We start from the raw sequence: 19,779 nt of genomic DNA, 5'->3' as shown, positions 1-19,779 counted from the left end.
TTCTCTCCTGAGGCTCCAGAGAGAGAAGGAGGCCAGGCTCCTTGGGCCAAAAGGAAGGAAGTGTGTCTCTTTGTGTGTCTAGTCCTCTCCTTTCTTGGGAGTCTCTGTGGGGTCATGAGATTTTTTTTTTTGGTGGGTGGAAATCCCAGAGAAACCATGGAACCTCAGACTATGATCAAGATTACAAGGTTGTTTCTGAGGAAGGAGAAGCAAACTAGGAGAGGCTACAGCCTTTTGCTTTTGCCTGAGCCTCCAGGAAGGGCCCCTCTTCTCCTTTCTCCTTGGCTGTCTTCATGGAGGACAGACTCCTTTTCCCCTTTGGACTCAGTTTGCAGCAATGGCAGTGAGCTCAAGAGAAGGGGAGAAATTGGAAGAGGAGGAGGAAGAAGAAACCAGGACATTTTAAAAGCAGCTGAAAAGGTGGGAGGGCAGCGGATGAATCAGGGGGAGGGTTCCTGCCAAACTGGGAGAGTTGCAGAAGGAGCTGGGCTGGAAATGGAGGAGGAGAAGGGGGCTTGCAAAATGACCTCCGTGGATGAGAAAGTTGGGCCAAGTCCATGAAATGAAATGGCCCAGTGAAATGGTGTCCATAATATAGGAGCCAGTGTGGCATAGTGGTTTGAGCACAGCTGAACTATGTCTCTGGAGATCAGATTTAGAATCCGAGCTCTGCCATGGAAGCCCATTGGGTGGCAGGTCACACTCTCTCAGCCTCAGGGAAAGGCAATGGGAAAACTATTCTGAAGACATTTGCCAAGGAAACCCTGTGATAGGTCTGCCTTAGGGTCACCATAAATTCAAAACGACTTGGAGACACGCAATAATAACAACAACAAAGCAATGTCTATAAAATGGCAAAAACAAGAGTTGCTCTTGGAATTTACATTGTGTTTCTATGTTTTCAAGCTTTGGATGGTTCAATCCATGGGTAAAGAAATCTCTAGATAGAGAGGTCCATCATCGTCCTCCTCCTCATCATCATGAAAAAATAGAGGGTCTTCTTTATCAGATTTTTATCAGGAGGGCAACTAAAATGGTGAAGGGTCTGGAAACCATGCCCTATGAGGAATGCCTTAGGGAGCTGGGGATGTTTAGCCTGGGGAAGAGAAAGTTAAGAGGTGATATGATAGCCCTGTTTAAATACTTGAAGGGATGTCATATTGAGGAGGGAGCAAGCTTGTTTTCTGCTGCTCCAGAGACTAGGACCCGGAGCAATGGATACAAGCTACAGGAAAAGAGATTCCAGCTCAACATTAGGAGGAACTTCCTGACAGTAAGGGCTGTTTGACAGTGGAATGCACTCCCTCGGAGGGTGATAGAGTCTCCTTCCTTAAACAGAGGCTGGATGGCCATCTGTCAGGGATGCTTTGATTTGGATTTCCTGCATGGCAGGGGGTTGGACTGGATGGCCCTAGTGGTCTCTTCCAACTCTACGATTCTATGATTCTTTTTAGACATATTTAGGGGTTCCATTTAGCAATTATGTGTAACATCTATGAAGGGAGGAAAGGGGGACACAAAAACTCATTTTTCTCTAATGTTTCTTTTGCTTAGCTCCATGGTTGATTCAAGACATCCTTTGGCGGGTTACAGAACGGCAGCCTCCGAGGCCCCGATCCGCCGCTTTTCAGGCTGCGGGGAAGCGGCAAAAGGCCACTTCCCTGCGGCCTGGAAAGGGTGTCGTTGAGGCTTCAAGCCCCAAGGACACCCGGCGGTGACGGGGAGGAGGAGAAAGGGGCCGCTTGGCCCCTTTCACCTTTGCGTCGCTTGCGCAGCCATCTAAATGCTGCGCCCAGCGACACAAACGGCAAAAGGAGCTCCGTTTTGGAGATCATTCTGAGGCTGGGGAAAGGGCACACTATGCGCCCTGGCGTAGCATGACGACGTCACGTCCGCACCACCCCGTATTGAGGCAGCGTGCTCATGACGCTGTAATGGTGGCGCAGTCTACATAGAGTGCCGCCATTTTGTACGGACTGGGTCTGTATTAGGGTTAGGGGTGTCCGGAAGTTCATACTTTAAGGCCCGTGTGTAACGGGCCTTTGTTACCCAAAATGCTGGAGTCTGGGTGGACACCCACAAGTGCTATGCTTTTAGGGGAATTTGGTACTTAGCTCAATAGAACGAATTAGGTTTACTGGGGCAATAGTGACCTCTAGATTCAGCCCAGCTATAGCAATTCCTGAATCAAACAGATCTTCAGAGGCATTTGAAATAGGTTTTTGTGTTTTATTTAGGGGGAAAGCAAAACACATAGACACATACATATAAGTGTTCACAGACACATGCAAGAACGAGGTAACAAAGGTGGGAGTGGTGAATAGATGTAAGGCTTTGTTAATGGTGATACGTTACGTATACAGATCATTATTCCAATTGTTGAGAATTTGGAATGGGAAGAGGTCAATAGTTCCCACGACAATTGGAGTTGGTGAATGCATTGAGGTGCTTAGCCATGAAAGCAAACAGAGTGTCTGTCTGTAACTAGACTGACACCAAAGAACAGCAAGTTGGGGCTGATATTTAGATTGAAATTGTTGCTTGGGGGCAGAAACTGAGGGTTCAGAAAGGTTTATATCACTTTAGAATATTTCATGTGTGGGGAAAGAATGGCATGAAACTGAACTGAATGCAGTGGCTGTTTGATGCAAATACCTCAGACAAAAGGGATTAGCACACCGCCTCTCAGGTCCTTGTTGGCTCTGAATTTTGACCGTGTTCACAAGCCAATGTACACTACAATCTGAGGGTGACACTCCCAGATGCAACTCAAAAATAGCATAGGAGAGTACAGAAGCAAATATCTAGATATAGGTAGTGGCAATACCCACCACTTTCCACACTTAAAAATAAGTCACAGACACAGTAGATATCATTCAGGTCCTTGGTGATTCTTTATGTTAAGTTTCAAAATAATACAAAATAATCCTCTCCGACTTCCATCAACTTCACCATCCCTTGTACACACAACTCCAATCCAATCCACACCAATCCACATGTGAGCTGTATACTTTTTTGGTTGGGAGTTATCTCCTGGTGCCAAACAGCATGAAGGGACCTCTGCAGTTAGCTTCCATCATGCCTTGGGTTCTGACTCAGCACTCTATGGCAGTCTCACAGGATATGATGCGACCTATCAATCAAAGTATTTTTGCACATGTTTAATGGAATATTTTTTCAACAGTCCTTTGACTATCTGCTTCCACTGATTCCCTAAAGGCAGTCCCCATTCTTTCCTAGCTCCTATGAGTAAGGATACAACTATTCAGTGGGTTTAGGGGCATAAGCAGCAGGGCCATGCTTAAGTTACTCACAGCAACTTTATTAAGTTAATCGCAAATAAGGAGAGGTTAATGAGGGCTAAATCATGGGGTAACACCCTCCCCTCTTAACTGTGATTTTCAGTCTCATCGGTCATTCTCCTTCTTTACAGAAAAACATTTGAGTCATGAGAGAATTCACACAGGAAAGAAGTCACATAAATGCCAGCATTGTGGGAAATACTTTGCTTACAAGTCAATCCTTGTCATGCATCGCAGAGTCCACACTGGAGAGAAGCCATACAAATGCCAGCATTGTGTGAAATGTTTTACTAGGAAGTCACTCCTAGTGATGCATCAAAGAGTCCACTCAGGAGAGAAGCCATACAAATGCCAGCATTGTGGGAAATGTTTTTCAGTGAATTCAAACCTAGTGATGCATCAAAGAGTCCACACTGGAGAGAAGCCATACAAATGCCAGCATTGTGGGAAATGTTTTTCTCAGAAGTCAGACCTAGTGAGACATCAGAGAGTCCACACAGGAGAGAAGCCACAAAAATCTCCGTAGTGAACTAACATTATATTTGTCAATAACGAATACAAAAAATTTATTTTCAATCCAACAGTCCAAAACAGGCCCTTGTGATATTGTTTGTAAGGTTTGTCTGTCCATATGTCTGTTTATGTTTTAAAGTTATACTTTGTTAAGATTAGGTTTTCATTGCTAATCGTAAAGAAAATTACTTTGGGTTGTATGTTTGGTTGGGGATTGTGGGTCATGGTATAGGTTAAGTAGATGGGGGGTTGGGATTTGTTACAGCTGGCTTTATTAGTTATGGGAATGATAGCTTTTGCAATTTGTGGGATTTTGGCCTAAGAAGGTTGGAGGCCAGTATTAACAGAAAGGGTTAGTTTGTGGGAATGGCAAAGGGTCCTTGATACCTGCAGAGCATAGACTGTGGGAATTGGAGGTGGGGGCTAGGTTTGGAAGTGGGTGATGTTTTAGGTTTTGGGGTTTTAATGTATTGTTTGGATTGGAGTGGGCAGTTCTGGCTTAAACACGGAATTTCTATGTGTTCACCATAAAGTTCTTTGCTATTTCAACACATTGGACTCTTTGTTGCACAGAAGTTCTGAATTTGCCCAAAACTGACCCTTTCTTCAGTCCTCCGTCCTCAGCTCCATTCCCAGCCATAGGAACAGCAGAGGCAAACACACACACACACACACAAATATACAGGATACACAGGGACAGCTATATTTCCAAACTAGATCCTTCCTTTCCTGACTTTCCAGCTCTGCACCTTGGGCTCCATTGTGGTTTCCTCAAAGGAAGAAATGAGGGAAGGAAGGGGAGGCTCCTGAACCCCCGGCGCATCCAGAAGAACTGTATAAGCGGAGGGTCCGGATACTTCTCCTGTCGCCTCTGTCGTAAAGCCAGAGTCCAAATTGATTCTTATCTGAGAGATTTTGTCTGCAAAGTTGTTATTAAAAGCATCAGAGCCGACTTATGTAGGTTCCAATAAAGAGTTCAGGGTGGGGGCATTTGAGTCAAGTCCCTTACCACCCTGAATAGCTCTGCTGGATGAGACTTTGCAGATGCAATAGATGCAGAGTAGAAGGACTTCTTAGCTGCATCTATTGCTACTCCATAGGATTTAAGAAAAAACCCTTATCAGGTATCAGTCCATATTTCTGCCAGCGGAACTCTAGCCGTTGTCCAACCCCTTCATTAATTTGAGATCTTTAGTATACCACAAATTGCGATTTGAAGCGGGTTGAAAAAGGGCACTTGGGAGCAATAGTGTAAGACCATTGTTCCAAGTATTGATCAGAGCTTCAACAGAATCGCAGGCATTACCAGCCATCATACCCTCTACCTCTGGCAACCTAGTGGGTTGCATCAACCTTCGAGGGTGGACCATTTTAATAGGTCCTCCACCCCTGACGGGGGGGAATAGTGGCCTTCAGCCCAACCTTGACCAGGAAATGATCCATGGTCCATGACAATGTGGAGATATTGACTACCTCCACCCACGGATGTGCCTGTTTCCTTCAGAAGACAACATCGAAAGTACGACCTGCACAGTGTGTGGGCTCAGAGACTATCTGGGAAAGGCCCATGTTTGTCAAGCTGACCATGGACTCCCAATCTGCACCAGATACGTTCGTTAAACTGGCCTTGAGAGGGATGTTGAGGTCGCCCAGGACTAAAAGCCTAGGCGACTCCAGCAGCAGCACAAAGACCAGTTGTGTCAGCTCCGCTAGGGAGTCTGTTAAGCAACGGGGTGGACATTAAACCAACAGAATCCCCAGACTCCCTAGTCTTTAAGCTGAGGCAAATACATTAGATGTGGTCCATCTTATGGATAGGTATCCTGGCCAAAGCAAGATTGTCTTCATGGACCAAAGCGACGTCATCTTACCTGCTCACTGATGGAGAACCCGGCTGGTAAGGCCTGATCCCAGGTGGCTGAGCTATCATCACCCAGCCAGGTCTCCATGAAACAAGCCAGGTCAGCCTCTTCGTCCAGTAGGAGATCATGGACTATCTACGTTTTATGTTTGACTGACCTGGTATTACACAAGAGCAGGCAAAGGTTCTGTGGTTGTTTTGGTATGCTTTCCTTCTCTTTTGGGATAGCAGGGTGAATAGAAGGGAAGATAGATATCAAACATCAATCTCTTCTTCCGCTGTAACGACATTTCACCCCGTTAGCGCACCATGCACATTTTGTATAGCCGTTCCACAGTCAATATCTCTCCCCCCCCCAATTCGCCATCTGAATGATATTCTCCTTGCCCATGCTCATCTCCCTCCAAGTGTCCCACCACAGATCTGTCCAAGTACATATGAAATGAAAGTACACAAGGAAAAAGGTACCAGCCAGTTGGCATCGACTGTCCTCGGACGGGTGAGGGTTGTTCCCAGGGCAGACTGAAGGGCCCTTTAAAGTGGCACCCACAGCCTCACCCACCATTCACCACTTCGTCCCTGCCACTGGGAGCCAGGGATGTTAAGGGAGAAGGCTGTCTCCTGGCTGGTGTCCTCTGGCTTCGGGGGGGAGGGGTCGGGTCTAAAGTCCTGGCCATGCCCCTCTCACTGCTGCCTTGCCTCTGCTGCCTTCCTTGGCCCCTGGAGGAATTGGGGGAGAGAAAGGGTTGCTTCTGGCTTGGCTCAGCTCTCTGCTTGGCTGGCTGGAGGTGAAAGGAAGGAAGGAAGGAAGGAAGGAAGGAAGGAAGGAAGGGAAGGAAGGGAAGAAGGAGTGAAAGGGCCAAGGGAAGAGAAGCATAGTGGGACTATTGGAGTGAGGTGGGGGTATCTTGGACCAGACTGATGTACCCACCCCCCAGGACCCATTGTAAGAGCTATTACAGCTCACTGTCATGCTTTAAATCGGGGATCCTCAAACTCCAGCCCTCCAGGTGTTTTGGACTTCATATCCCAGAAGCCTCAGCCAATCACCATCCATATGCAAATTTCTTTCCTACCTCAGTAGTCTACAGTCAATCTGAACAGACTTCCAGAGCCCCACAAAGGCTCCTCCTTCTTCTTTGTACCTCAGCCAATCACCATCCACATGCAAATTTCCTTCCTACCTCAGTAGTCTACAGTCAATCTGAATAGACTTCCAGAGCCCCACAAAGGCTCCTCCTCCCTCTTTGTCCCTCAGCCAATCACCATCCACATGCAAATTTCCTTCCTACCTCATAATGCCCTCCCTGACAGCTTGGCCAATGATCTGAGATTCTGGGAGCTGAAGTCCAAAACATCTGGAAGGCTGGAGTTTGAGGTCCCCTGCTTTAAATGATAAGAGCTGACTTAGATGCCAGCATTATTGCAGAGGCCATAGGTCAGGTGTCCAGTGACTCTTTGAAAGAGATCATACTGGATCAATTTGAATCTGTGAGTACTAAGGAGGTGGTCACACTCCCTGGAAATGAGAAGAAGACAACTTGCCCTCTGGATCCTTGCCCTTCATGGCTGGTCCTCCAAGGAGGAGATGCACTTAGGACTCACCTGAGATATATCATAGATGCATCTCTTAGGGAGGGCTATTTTCCATCTTGCTTCAAAGAAGCGGAGTTACGGCTGTTTATGGAAAAGCCCTCCCTAGATCCCTTGGAGATGAACAATTACAGACCGGTCTCCCAGCTTCTATTTCTAAACAACATGATTGAGAGGGCAGTTGCTCTTCAACTCCAAGCGGTCTTGGATGAAATGGATTATCTGGACCCATTTCAAACTGGCTTCAGGGTGGGATACGGAGTTGAAACTGTTATGGCCGCCTTAGTAGATAATCTTTGCTTGAGCATCGACATGTGAAGTGTGACCCTGTTGATGCTTTTGGATCTCTCAGCGGCCTTCGATACCATCGACCATGGAATCCTTATGGAAAGCCAGAGGGAATTGGGGATTGGGGGCAATGCGTTGCGGTGGTTCTGGACCTATCTCTCAAGCAGATTCCAGATGGAGATGCTTGGGGACAGTTGCTCCTCTAAAAGGGAGCTTAAATCTGGCGTTCCTCGGGGCGTCGTCCTGTCACTAATGCTGTTTTTTCTTAAACCTTAAAAACCAACTTCAAAAATTCAAGGTCACATGGGATGTAAAAGGGCAACATTACATAAAAACAGGGATGGACTCAGAAGACAGAGATACCTTCTTTGCACCAGTTCAGTCATCGAAAGGGAATCCTATTACAAAGAAAGGCCCACTTCTGCTCCAATGTTGTTGAGATCAGATATAAGTGGGGACCATCATTCTTCAAAAGGCAGAGGAAGATTCCCCCCCGCAACCTTCTGGATTGATCAGTGAGCTTTTCCATAAACCAAAAATCCCAAAATCGAGAGCACCAATCAGTCATATTGACCTTTCCAGTTTTCCCAGCCCTGGCAATTTCAATCCTGGCCGATGCCAATAAAAATGCCACACTATCTTTATTGTGTAATGTCTTGTTTTCACTAATAAACACTGAAAGCAATAAAAGTTCTGGAGAAGGGACAATCTTTTGATAAGTGATTTCTGAAACTAAGTTAACTCCTGAATGCCAAAATTCATATACACTTGGACAACCGTACCACATGTGCAGGAAGGTACCTCTAGTATTACATCCTCTCCAATAGCATAGATGGGGTTCTTAGTAAGGCGTGCAAGTTGTATGGTGTGAGGTACCATCTATGCACAACTTTAAGAATGCTTTCTTTCAGTGCTGTTTAACATCTACATGAAACCGCTGCGAGAGATCATCCAGAGGCATGGGGCGGGGTGCTATCAGTATCCTCATGACACCCAGAGATATCTCAGCGTCAACTAAGGAAGGCATCTCCCCTCTGAATGAATGTCTTGGGGCAGTAATGGGGTGGATGGGGAAAAACATACTGAAACTGAATCCAGGTAAAACGGAGGTGCTGATTGTTGGGGGTCCTAATCCAGGTATGGAGGTTTTCCAACCGGTCCTGGAAGCGGTCGCACTTCCCCTAAAGGACTATGTTTGCAGTTTGGGGGTGCTCCTGAATCTGTCGCTCCAGATGTCAGCTCAGATAGATGCGACAGCAAGGAGTGCCTGTTATCAGCTTTGGTTGATACGCCAACTGCACCTCTTTCTGGAACCTGAGGACGTGAAAACTATGATGCATGTGCTGGTAACCTCACGTCTTGACTTCCGCAATGAGCTCTACATAGGGCTACCCTTGCACTTAGTCCGGAAACTTCAACAAATCCAAAATATGGCAGCCAGAGTGGTCACTGGAATATCTAGAGGTGTCCATATCACACCTATAATAGCTGCTCATTAATTTCCTGGGACAGTACAAGGTCTTGGTTATAACCTTTAAAGCCCTCCATGGCTTGGGTCCATCTTACTTACAGGATACCCTTCTCCCATACAATCTGCCCCACACTTTGAGGTCCTCTAGTAAAAACTTACTGCAGCCATCAATAACAAGGCTCCCTGCAGTTACACAAAGGACCTTCTCCCAAGTTATGGAACAGCCTCCGGAAGAGATCTGATATATCACCAGTCTTTAAGGCTTTAAAAAGTTCATTAAGACATATCTCTTTCCAGATTAGCATTCCAGCAATCTCTTATTAATTGAATTGTTCAGCAACTGCTCTAACTGCTTCTGCCCTATTTTTAATAATTGTTTTAATAATTGTTTAAGAATTAATTATATTTTATTATGGATGGGAGGAACTGGGAGAGTTTGGGACACAACAATGACAAGTTGTTATTGTGTTTCACCAGTGCTTTTAATGTTAGCTGCTTTGATCGGTTTTTAGAAGCCTTTAGAAGCCTTTGAGGCACCCTTGTCACGTGTGAGGGTTGCCTGGTAGGTGGAGTGACCACACAGCCAGCAACCCTCGCATGTGACGAGGGCGTCGCAGCTGCAGTGCACCCACCATACACGGCGCATAACGATGACACTGCAGATGTGCCACCTCCAAATGGGGCGGCACAACTGCAACGTACCTGCGCCATCGCTGGCGCTTTGGGGTGGCAGAAGTGCGCCGCAAAAAGGAGACGCTTCCGTGCGCTCCTTTTTTGCTCTGCAACAGCGCTGCTCAATTTGGTTGTTGCGGTGCTTCTGCAGAGGAAAGAGTGGCGCCGGGGATGCGCCTCTCTCTGGCGGCCTGTACCCCGCCTTAGTATGTTTCATAAGTTCTTTTGCTTGTAAATATTTGTATTTGTCAAGTCTCTTAATTGTATTTGTGTTATTGTTGTTGGTCCTATGTGGGTTTTTTTTCTTTTAGCACCAAAGTTAAAAAAAATATAGTGTCTAGAAAGCATATCCAGGAGAAGGTGTTTTGGCCACACTGTAAACAATAACATCCAAAATGTACAAAAGAGCGATGCCTTTCTCCTGTTTGATTTTTAACACTTTTGATCATAGAATCATAGATTCGTAGAGTTGGAAGAGACCCAAGGGTCATTCAGTCCAACCCCATTCTGCCATGCAGGAACTTTCAATCAAAGAATCCCCGACAGATGGCCATCCAGCCTCTGCTTCCGCAATGACCTCCAAGGAGGAAGACTCACCAAAATCTCTGAGGGAATTGGTTTTTCACATTGTTTTTCACATTGCCACCATCTCTCTATCAGAGACACCCACCCACAGAGTGTGATCCACAAAAGGGACACTTTGAGGTCATTTCTTGGCAAGACTACAACTAATGCATTAGGGAAGGCAGAACAAGGGCTCCGGGACCTCGTTTTTGATATTAGTGAGGGTCAAGTGCAAGGGAGAGGCCTTAAAACAACCTTAGGGCATCTCTAAGAAAGGGATGGACTACTCTTGGGAAGTGGGGTGGTCACATTGGACCCCAGGAGATCTCAGAGGCAACCCCACATTGTGTCGCCTAAAAATTTGGCATAATAGTTTGCCCCTCAATATCCCACAGCATCCCTTTCGGGAATGGAGGCTTTTTTGCCACTGTTGGGCCCTCTCTGAGCCATTGCAGGGCCAAGGGAGGCCTTTTTCCCACAAAGCCTCTCCAGCGCCTCAAAAGCCAGGAAACTTGATCAGGAATGGGCTGAGGACCATTTAAGGGCAAGAAGCATTAATCTCCATGGCTCCTTCCCACAAAATTCCAGAACTGGCAGTTTAGGATTGGATATTTAGAATCCTTACAAAGTGGAGAACAATATTGCCTCACTAAAACTAGAAATTCCAAGATTCCACAGGAAGTTGTTATGACAATTAAATTACGTGTGAAAGGGAACTAGGAATGGTAGTAGAACACAAGGTGAACATGTGTCAACAGTGTGATGCAGCAGCTAAAAAGGCCAATGTGATCCTAGGCTGTATCAATAGGAGTATAGTGTCAAGACCAAGGGAAGTAATAATGCCACTCTATTCTGTTTTGGTTAGGGCTCTCTTGCAATAATCCTGTGTCCAGTTCTGGGCACAACAGTTCAAACAGATATTGAGAAGCTGGACCATGTCCAGATGAAAGAAACCAAAATAGTGAACAGTCTGGAAACCATGCTCTCTGAGGAATGACTTAGTGAGCTGTGTATGTTTAGCTTGGAGAAGAGAAGGTTAAGAGGTAATATTATAACCCTGTTCAAATATTTGAAGAGATGTCATATTCTGGATGGAGCAGGCTTGCTTTCTGCTACTCCAGAGAAAAGGACATGGAGCAATGGATGCAAGCCACAGGGACAAGAGATTCCACTTAATCATTAGGAGGAACTTCCTGACAGTACGGGCTCTTCAAAAGTGGAATATATTCCCTCAGAGTTTGGTGGAGTCTCTTTCTTTGGAGGTCTTTAAAGAGAGGCTGGATAGCTATCTCTTGGGGGTGCTTTTCCTGCATGGCAGATGATTCAACCAGATGGTCCTTGTGGTCTATTTGAACTCTTTGATTCTATAATTCTAAAGTGGAATCATAGCACTCTGAATTATGAAAGGGCCCTCAGTCTTCATAGAAAGGACAATGGATTCAGGTTCCTTACCCACAGAGGCCACATTCTCATAATTCTCCATCATTACAGAGCTGTACATAAGTTTCTGCTTTTTTGTCAACAATTTCCATTCCTCCTCGGTGAAATATATCGCCACATCCGCAAAGGTCACCTGCAACAGAAAATAGCCCTCATCCAGAGAGTGACTAAACAGAAGCGGAGGAAAACACATGGTTCATTGCAAATATTATTTCACCAATTCAGAATTCAGTCCAGGAAATAAACTTTAAATTCTGCAGACAAGCAAAAAGCTACATCCTCTGAGATCTAGTTTGTCTCAAATCCTTTCAATATAATATACAATATGATAAACAATATAATTTAGGCCATTTCTGGAATATTATTGATTGATTAAGATACTGACTATCTCAACATGTATAGTACATTTAGTCACCAATGAATCATTTAGCCATATCTCACCTAATTTCAGAGGCAAATTTCATTTTTAAAAAACAGTTCTGGGGAGTACTCTGGGCTTGGGGTCACTGGCCCCACACTCAATTTAGGTCCAGAGATATTCTGCCATATCCACCAGCATTTCACAGATTGGGAAAGCAAGAAACATGTGGACAAGCAACACCAGAAGGCGGTCCAGATGGCCAAAGTTGTTAATTATAATGATCACACAAGTGAGGAAGGGTACAGAAGTTTGTTTTTGCTCCGACTCCTGTCAACAGAAAGATCCTGCCCCCTCCCCTCCTCCCCTCTCCCCTCTTTTGAGTTGATGGGACGCACACTCTTTTGAACTTGGAACACATTTTGCAGCAGCTGAACTGACCTGAGGAGAAGGGGGAAAGTGGGAGGAGGAGAGTGAAATAGGACATTTTCAAAGCCCCCTCAAAAAATGAGGTGACAGAGGATTAACCAGGACTCTCTCTGCCAAACTGCGACAGTATGTTCTCTGCTTGCTTTCATGAGCCGACCCAGACACAGATGAAACTAACAGTCAGGATGGCAACTTACCAAAGAGTTGTTGTACCTCTGAAGCCTCTTTCTGTTGGAGCCCAGCTCCCTCTGCTTGGCCTTCGTGTTGGCCATCATGTGGGAAGGGGGATCCTGGTGGCCCTGCACTTCGGTCACTTCCAACAAAAGACACTCCAAAGCCGTGTCCAAGGTGTCCAAGATGAAGTTCCTGAGAAAAGAGACAAGGGTTAGGCTTGGTTTGGCTAGAAACCCTGCAGCACTCAAAGTCACTGTATCATCATGACTTCTCTTTCACAAAGAGGAGGAGCGGGAGGACCTGCTTTATGTCCCAGGTGGAGAAGCTGTAGCTCCTGGGCTGCATAAAAGCTACATTACCTTAGAGATCTGGTCTCCCCTCATCATGGCCCCCTCCCCATTTAGACACTGGTCAAAATAATTATTTCATTTTTGTAGATGATACTATTTCTCTAAGCTTAACTGCTGTTTTTGTTATGTCAGTCATAGCAGGAGCATGAAGTATGCACCTCCTTCTCCTCCTTCTCTTCCTCCTCCTCCTCATCAATCTCGCCTCGGTGCCAAAGGAAATGGCCCTCTCCCCTCTGCTGCCTTGCTTGGACCGGTCCACGTGGGGACCAAACAGAGGAGGAGCTCCTCTTCCTGAGTCTGGCAACCTCCAACAAGCCTCGAAGATAATTCCCCAAACGTTTGGCCAAAACTCACCAAATCCCCCCCATGTCTCACAAAATATTCAGTCAAAATCCCTGAAAATTCCCTGTAATGTTAATATGGCTATAAAACGTAGCCCTAATTGAATAAAAATAATTGGAACTTATTTCAACTCTCAAAATTACCATTAAAACCGAGCACCAAAATCACACCAAAGGCTTTGAAAAGTACCCATTTTGGTGTGAAAGTCACCAGATTGGCAACACTGGGTTCGGAACCCAGGACAAACCTGAGTCAAGGAGAATACCGTGCAGGGACGCCCCCTAGTGGTGAAAAACCGGGAATGTCCCACTGGCAGGAGGGTTATGGCAAACCTAGTGGCAGGGGTTAGTCCAGGGGGCTGAGGGGGTCTCCTTTCCCAAAGGGGGAGGCAAGGACCGGTGGACCCTCCCCAGCTAGGGCCCAAAGGGAAGGTCTCTTTCCCACCTCTGTCTCCCAGCCCTCAAAGCCCAGCCTCCCCACTGGCCCTGAGTCCCTGCCTCCCTTCCTCAGATAATCAAGGCCCCTCCCTTCCTTCCTTCCTTCACCCCAAAATGGATGGCCTGATGCACAAAGGGACACACAGCCTTCCTTTTGGCCCAAGGAGCCTGGCCTCCTTCTGACTCTGGAGCCTCAGGAGAGAAAGAGAAGCCTCTGTTCAACTGAGGCCTCAGAGAAGGTTCTGGAACAATATTCTCCACAGTCACAAGCAGCACAAAATGGCCGCTGGAACACAAAACGGCTTCCAGAACACAAAACAGCTGCTGGAACACAAAATGGCTGCCAAAACACAAAATGGCCACTGGAACACAAAATGGCTGCCAAAACACAAAATGGCCACCTCAACCTCAGTGCTTCGCAGTTCGCAGTTTGAGGTCTTCAGGAAACCCATGATGGAGGATGTAAGGTCCCTAAAGTCAGAAGTGACCCAAACATTATTTCCCAACCTTAACAATACCTAAAGGTTTTCCAGATGCTCTAATATAGAGACTCCTGAGATAGTCAGTATTCGCAAGCAAAGGAGGGCCAAGAGAGCCCTGGAGAGCCTTGCCTTGGGGTGGCTCTGGATCTCTGGTGCCAAAACAAACTACAAATCCCAGGATTCCACAGGATGGAGTCAGGAGAGTTAACACAGTTTAGAACTGGAATATTTCTGCAGTGTAGATACAGCCTGAGCTGGTTGTAAAAGGGTAGAAGTACCAAAATCTGGTTTTACCCTCTTAATAATGGTTTTACTTTCAAAAAATAAGCACTTTGATTTTCTGTCTAATCCTTATTTTTGTTGTTGTTTGTTTGTTTCTATATTTGATTGTTTCATTCTTGGTAATATGAGATGGTCTGGTTTGTCAACTTCCTTTGTGCATAAAAATCTCTTAATAAGGAAACTGGGGAGACTTAAAACCTCCCAAAGGAGCTCTTTTTGGCCTTTTTGGGGGGACAGTCCTCCTCTTAGAAGCCAAAGCGCAATGTTTGTGAAGAAGAAGAATAAGGCTTGTATTAAAACTATCCTCCCATTTCTGATCCCTTTTAAAACCCTTGTTCCCCAGAAGGAGCAGAGCTTTGTAATAAGAAAACCCTCTCAGAAAAGAGACACAAAAGACACACAAAGAGACACACTTCCTTCCTTTTGGCAAAAGGACCCTGGCCTCCTTCTGACTCTGGAGCCTCAGGAGAGAAAGAGATGCTTCTGTTCAACTGAGGCTCAGAGAAGGTTCCGGAACATTATTCCCCTCAGTCACAAGAAGCACAAAATGGCCGCCGGAACACAAAATGGCTGCCTCTGTCTCAACACTTGGCAGTTTGAGGCCTTCAGGGAACCCAAAATGGAGGATGAAAGGGCCCCAATGTCGGAAGGGTCCTCAAACAGGATTTCCAAACCTTAACAACACCTAAAATGCCAAACCAAAAGAACATTCCCAGAGTTCCATAGCACTGAGCCATGGCCATTACAGTGGTGCAAAGCAAGAATGCCTAGTGATGGTGGCACTAATGATGATTAAGGCGGCAGCTCCATCCCTCCCCCAGACCTGATAATATCATCATCATCATCATCATCATCATCTTTGCTACTGCATGAGAGCCACCATTAAAAGCATTGAAATCCCCTTTGGGGAGTCCCACTCTCCCACCTTCAGAGAGAGTGGGCCATGCCTAGAAGGACTGCTGGGCCTCCTTCCTCTCCACCTTAATGGATAGCAGCAGCAGCAGTAGACCCAAGCCAGGCCCAGCCAGATCGCAGTGCAGCAGTGAAGCCTAGTGGCTCCAGGCCTTGTCTCTCTGCTGTCGCTTCACTCCACTCCCCCCTCTCTCCTTCCTTCCTTCCTTCCTTCCTTCCTTCCTTCCTGTCTGTCTTTCTCCCTCTAAAACTCTGCTACTCTCTCCTCATTCACTCTTCCGCACGCAGAGCTAGAGAAGCAGAAGATCTGCCTCTTCTTGAGGCTGGCCAATGGGGACAGAGCAGCTGGAAGACCCTGCCCCCTGCCCCAGACTCACATTTTGTATTCTGGAGGTCATTTTGTGCTGCTTGTGACTGTGGGGAATAATGTTCCTTTCCTCCCTTTCCCTCCTGAGTCCAGCTCTGCACCTTGGGCTCCATTGCAGTCTCCTCAAAGGAAGAAAGGAGGGAAGGATGGGGAGGCCGCTGAACCCGCGGCACATGCCTTCCTTTCCCGCAAAGGCCACTAGTGGGATAAGCAGCAGCAGCATCTAGGCCCTGCCAATCCCTGCGCATGCTGAGGAGGGGCCTTTGGGGGCATGTGCGCATGTGCAGTCTCAGCCCCTGAAGCCATTGCTGCCCTCACAGTCTGATCTGAGGGAAGTAGGGAGAGCCCTTGTTAATTCAGAGGAATGGCTGGAGGGTCGTCTGGGGGCCCTTGGGGGTTATAAGAAAGAAGGAAGCCACTGTTCTCCCCCTCAGAGAAGTCAGGGGACATACCAGGCCTCCTCTCCCTCTTTCCTTCCCTGCCCCTGCTTTCGGGGATTCATTGGGACCCAGGTACTTGGGGGGTTATTATGAGAAAAGAGGGCAGGATGACCCTTGGAGAAAGGCATGGCCATGGAGGGGAGGAGGATCCAAAGGTAAAAAGGGCTTTGAGGAGCCCCCTCCCTCCTTCAAGTCCCCAAAGCTGCCTCCCTACCGAAGACCCTCCAGCCCCCAATCATTGGCTCCAAAATGGGGGCTCTTCCCCCTCAATCATCATTCACACAGAGGAACCAAATTGGGGAGACCCCCACCTTCCCTGCCCTGCCAAGGAAACCCAGAAGGAGCCCATCTTCCTAACCAGCCAACAGACAAACCCAACAGCCTTCTAGAGCCAAGGGGTTGGCTCTAAGCCAACCACCAGCCTCCTCTCCCAGAATTCCACACTCTGCCCCTGCCTTGCATGTACCTATCACTCTCTCCATGCACACACTTGAATGGATGGATAGATCTTGAGATCTTTTCTCCAAGAAAATATTGGTTTTATGGTGCTGAATTGAGCAATTCCATTCTTAACATCCGTATAGAGCCTGAAACAGTAGATGATAGATAGATAGATAGATAGATAGATAGATAGCATCATCCAAAAATCTGTACCCAGTGACCAGCTTTTTTTCCTTGTAAAAACAAGAGTTTCTGCCAGAAAACTGTCTCTTCAGTCCCTCCAGAAGAAGGAGGAGAAAGAAGGAGGAGGGGGGGGGGGGGGCTAGGCCATTCCCAGGAGGAAAATGGCTGCCAAAAGGAAGAAGAGGATGCTCAGTCCCCCCTCCTCAGCCTGGGATCCAGTAGCCCTTCCCAGTCCAGCCCCACTGTCTGTCTGTCTCTCTTTGTAGGGAGAAGGAAGGGAGACCCTTCCCTTCTCAGTCTCAGGCATTTCACAGGAGCCTTTTGTGGGATTTGAAGAGGATGAACCTTGGTCCTCACCTGGGACGATGATGCCTCCATTTCCAGCAGAGGAGGTCCAAACATCCCAGTCTATAGGAGGACCTGGCCTTCTCTGCTAGGAAGACTGCCTTTCACCAAGGAGTCTGAAGAAGAGGATGGAGATCCATGGAGCTCAGGCTGAAATAAACAAGTTGGCTTCAGTGCAATTGCTTGCCAAGTTTCCTTCCATACCCCACATGCATCTTCGCTTCTTAATCCTGGCCCCAAAAACTTCACCAGGAGCTGGGGAATAGGAGACAGAGAGGAGAAAAGAGGGTCTTGTGACAAAGGGAGCCAGGAGAGCATTGCCATCTGGTGGCTTATACGGTGGGCCAGGTGGCAACACATAGGCTGCATCCGCACGGCAGAAGTAATCCAGTTTGACACCACTTTAACTTCCATGGCATTTCCAAGGTTCCTCTCCTGTGTGGACTCTCTGATGAACTGAAAGGTTTGAACTGTGAGCAAAGCATTTCCCACAAGGATGATATCATTAGCTTTTGCCCAGCTTTGCAGTTTTTTCAGGTCATTTTGAATTTTCTTTCTGTCACAATAGTGACTTCAGGATTGCCTGTCACAATAGAGACTTCAGGATTGCCTGTCACAATAGTAAAATCAGACTTGTTCTTTGTGACTTCAGGCTGATGCTCCTTACCTGAAGGATTGAGACAGGACCATTGGGTGCTCATACTGATGTTCCTTGTCTGAAGGATTGAGACTAATCCATTGTGATCTCAGGCTGATGCTCCTTGCTTGATGGATTGAGACGGGACTATTATGAGTGCAGGCTGGTGCTCCATACCTGGAGACTGGCCCATTGTGACTTTAGCCTGATGCTTCTTGCCTGAAGAATTGAGACGGTACTATTGTGATTTCTCTCCCTTAACATCCCTGGTTCCCGGTGGCAGGAACATGGTGGTGACTGGTGGCTGTGGCTGTGGGTGCCACTATAAAGGGTCCCTTCAGCCTGCCCCGGGAACAACCCTCACCGGTCCAAGGCCAGAGGATGCCAATTGGCTGTTCTCTTTTTCCTTGTGTACTATTATTTCTTATGTTCTTGGACAGATCTGTGGTAGGACACTTGGAGGGAGATGGGCATGGACAAGGAGAATATCATTCAGATGGCGACTTGGGGGAGGCAAGAGATATTGATTATGGAGTGGCTATACAAGTTGTGTGGGGTAGCGGAAGATATGGCGCTAAGAGGGTGAAATGTCGTTACAGAGGAAGGAGAGATCAATGTTTGATATCTCTCTCCCCTTCCATTCACCCTGCTATCCCAAAAGAGCTGGAGAGCATACCAAATTAACCACAGAACCTATCCCTGCTTTTGTGTAATGCCAGGTCAGTCAAAAATAAGTCCATGATACACATAGTCCATGATCACCTACTGGACAAAGAGGCTGACCTGGCTTGCTTCACGGAGACCTGGCTGGGTGATGATAGCTCAGGCATCTGGGAGCAGGCCTTACCAGCCGGGTTCTCCGTCACTGAGCAGGTAAAGGGATGTGGGCGATGGGGGAAGTGGCTTTGGACCATAAAGACAATCTTGCTTTGGCCAGGATAACTATCTGTAAGATGGACCACATCGAATGTATTAACCTCAGCTTAAAGACTAGGGAAAGTCTGGGGATTCTGTTGGTATACCGTCCACCCCATTGCTTAACAGACTCCCTAGCCGATCTGACACAACTTGTCTTGGAGCTGCTGCTGGAGTCACCTAGGCTCACCCACAAGCCCACAAAAAGCTATGGATGCCAGCCATGAAAGCCTTTGACTTCACCTTCGACTTTACATTGGACTCAAAGGCCCACAACAATCGACTGGATGGAATGAGCCTGCAAATAATTGTTCCTGAGAAGCATAAGAAAGAGATTAAAGGATGCATAAATAAAGCAGTTTGACACCATGTTTACTTCCATGGCTGAACACTATGGAATTCTGAGGGTGCATCTGCCTCCATTCCAACTATGCTTACACAAAAAGACTAGCTTAATCCATTTGATGGATCCAACACTCTGGACAGTGATCATGCTGGTAAATGTGTCTATTATTTTTACCTGGTGGACAGAGAATTGATCATAGAATCCTAGAGTTGGAAGAAGAGACCCCAAGGGCCACCCAGTCCAGCCCCATTCAGCCATGCAGGAACTCACAACCAAAGCACATCTGACATGACCATCCAGCCTCTGTTTAAAAACCTCCAAAGAAGAGACTACACCGCACGCCAAAGAAGTGACCCAATGTCATAACGGCAAAGGACAACAAGGCACTGCAACAGACAGAACATTCAAGAAAATGTACAGTATTACATACATTAGTTTCATATGGCTTATTGACAGCTATATTGCATATACTGTACTATATTTTATTATGTGTTGTTGTTGTTGTTGTTGTGTGCCTTCAAGTTGTTTCTGACTTATGGCAACCCTAAGACATTCACCTATCTTTGGGTTTTCTTGGCAACTTTCTTCAGAGGGGGTTTGCCATTGCCATCCTCTGAGGCTGAGAGAGTGTCACT

General features: G+C 46.8%; 1 protein-coding gene across 1 annotated transcript in view; it reads left to right on the top strand.

Moving 5' to 3' along the window:
* Positions 1-1,877: 1,877 nt before the first annotated feature.
* The window catches only part of LOC149285004 (uncharacterized), a 40,740-nt gene continuing 22,838 nt past the window's right edge, over positions 1,878-19,779 (top strand). The window contains exons 1-2 of the mRNA XM_089495922.1: positions 1,878-1,931; positions 3,406-3,777. Coding sequence (XP_089352048.1) covers positions 1,878-1,931; positions 3,406-3,777 — 426 coding nt within the window. The remainder of the gene's footprint in view (positions 1,932-3,405; positions 3,778-19,779) is intronic.

This window comes from Sceloporus occidentalis, unplaced genomic scaffold, assembly GCF_023333645.1.
Source record: "Sceloporus occidentalis isolate IW3139 unplaced genomic scaffold, rSceOcc1.0.p SCAF_86, whole genome shotgun sequence".
Classification (NCBI taxonomy): Eukaryota; Metazoa; Chordata; class Lepidosauria; order Squamata; family Phrynosomatidae; genus Sceloporus; species Sceloporus occidentalis.
This window is presented reverse-complemented; position numbering and strand designations above follow the sequence as displayed.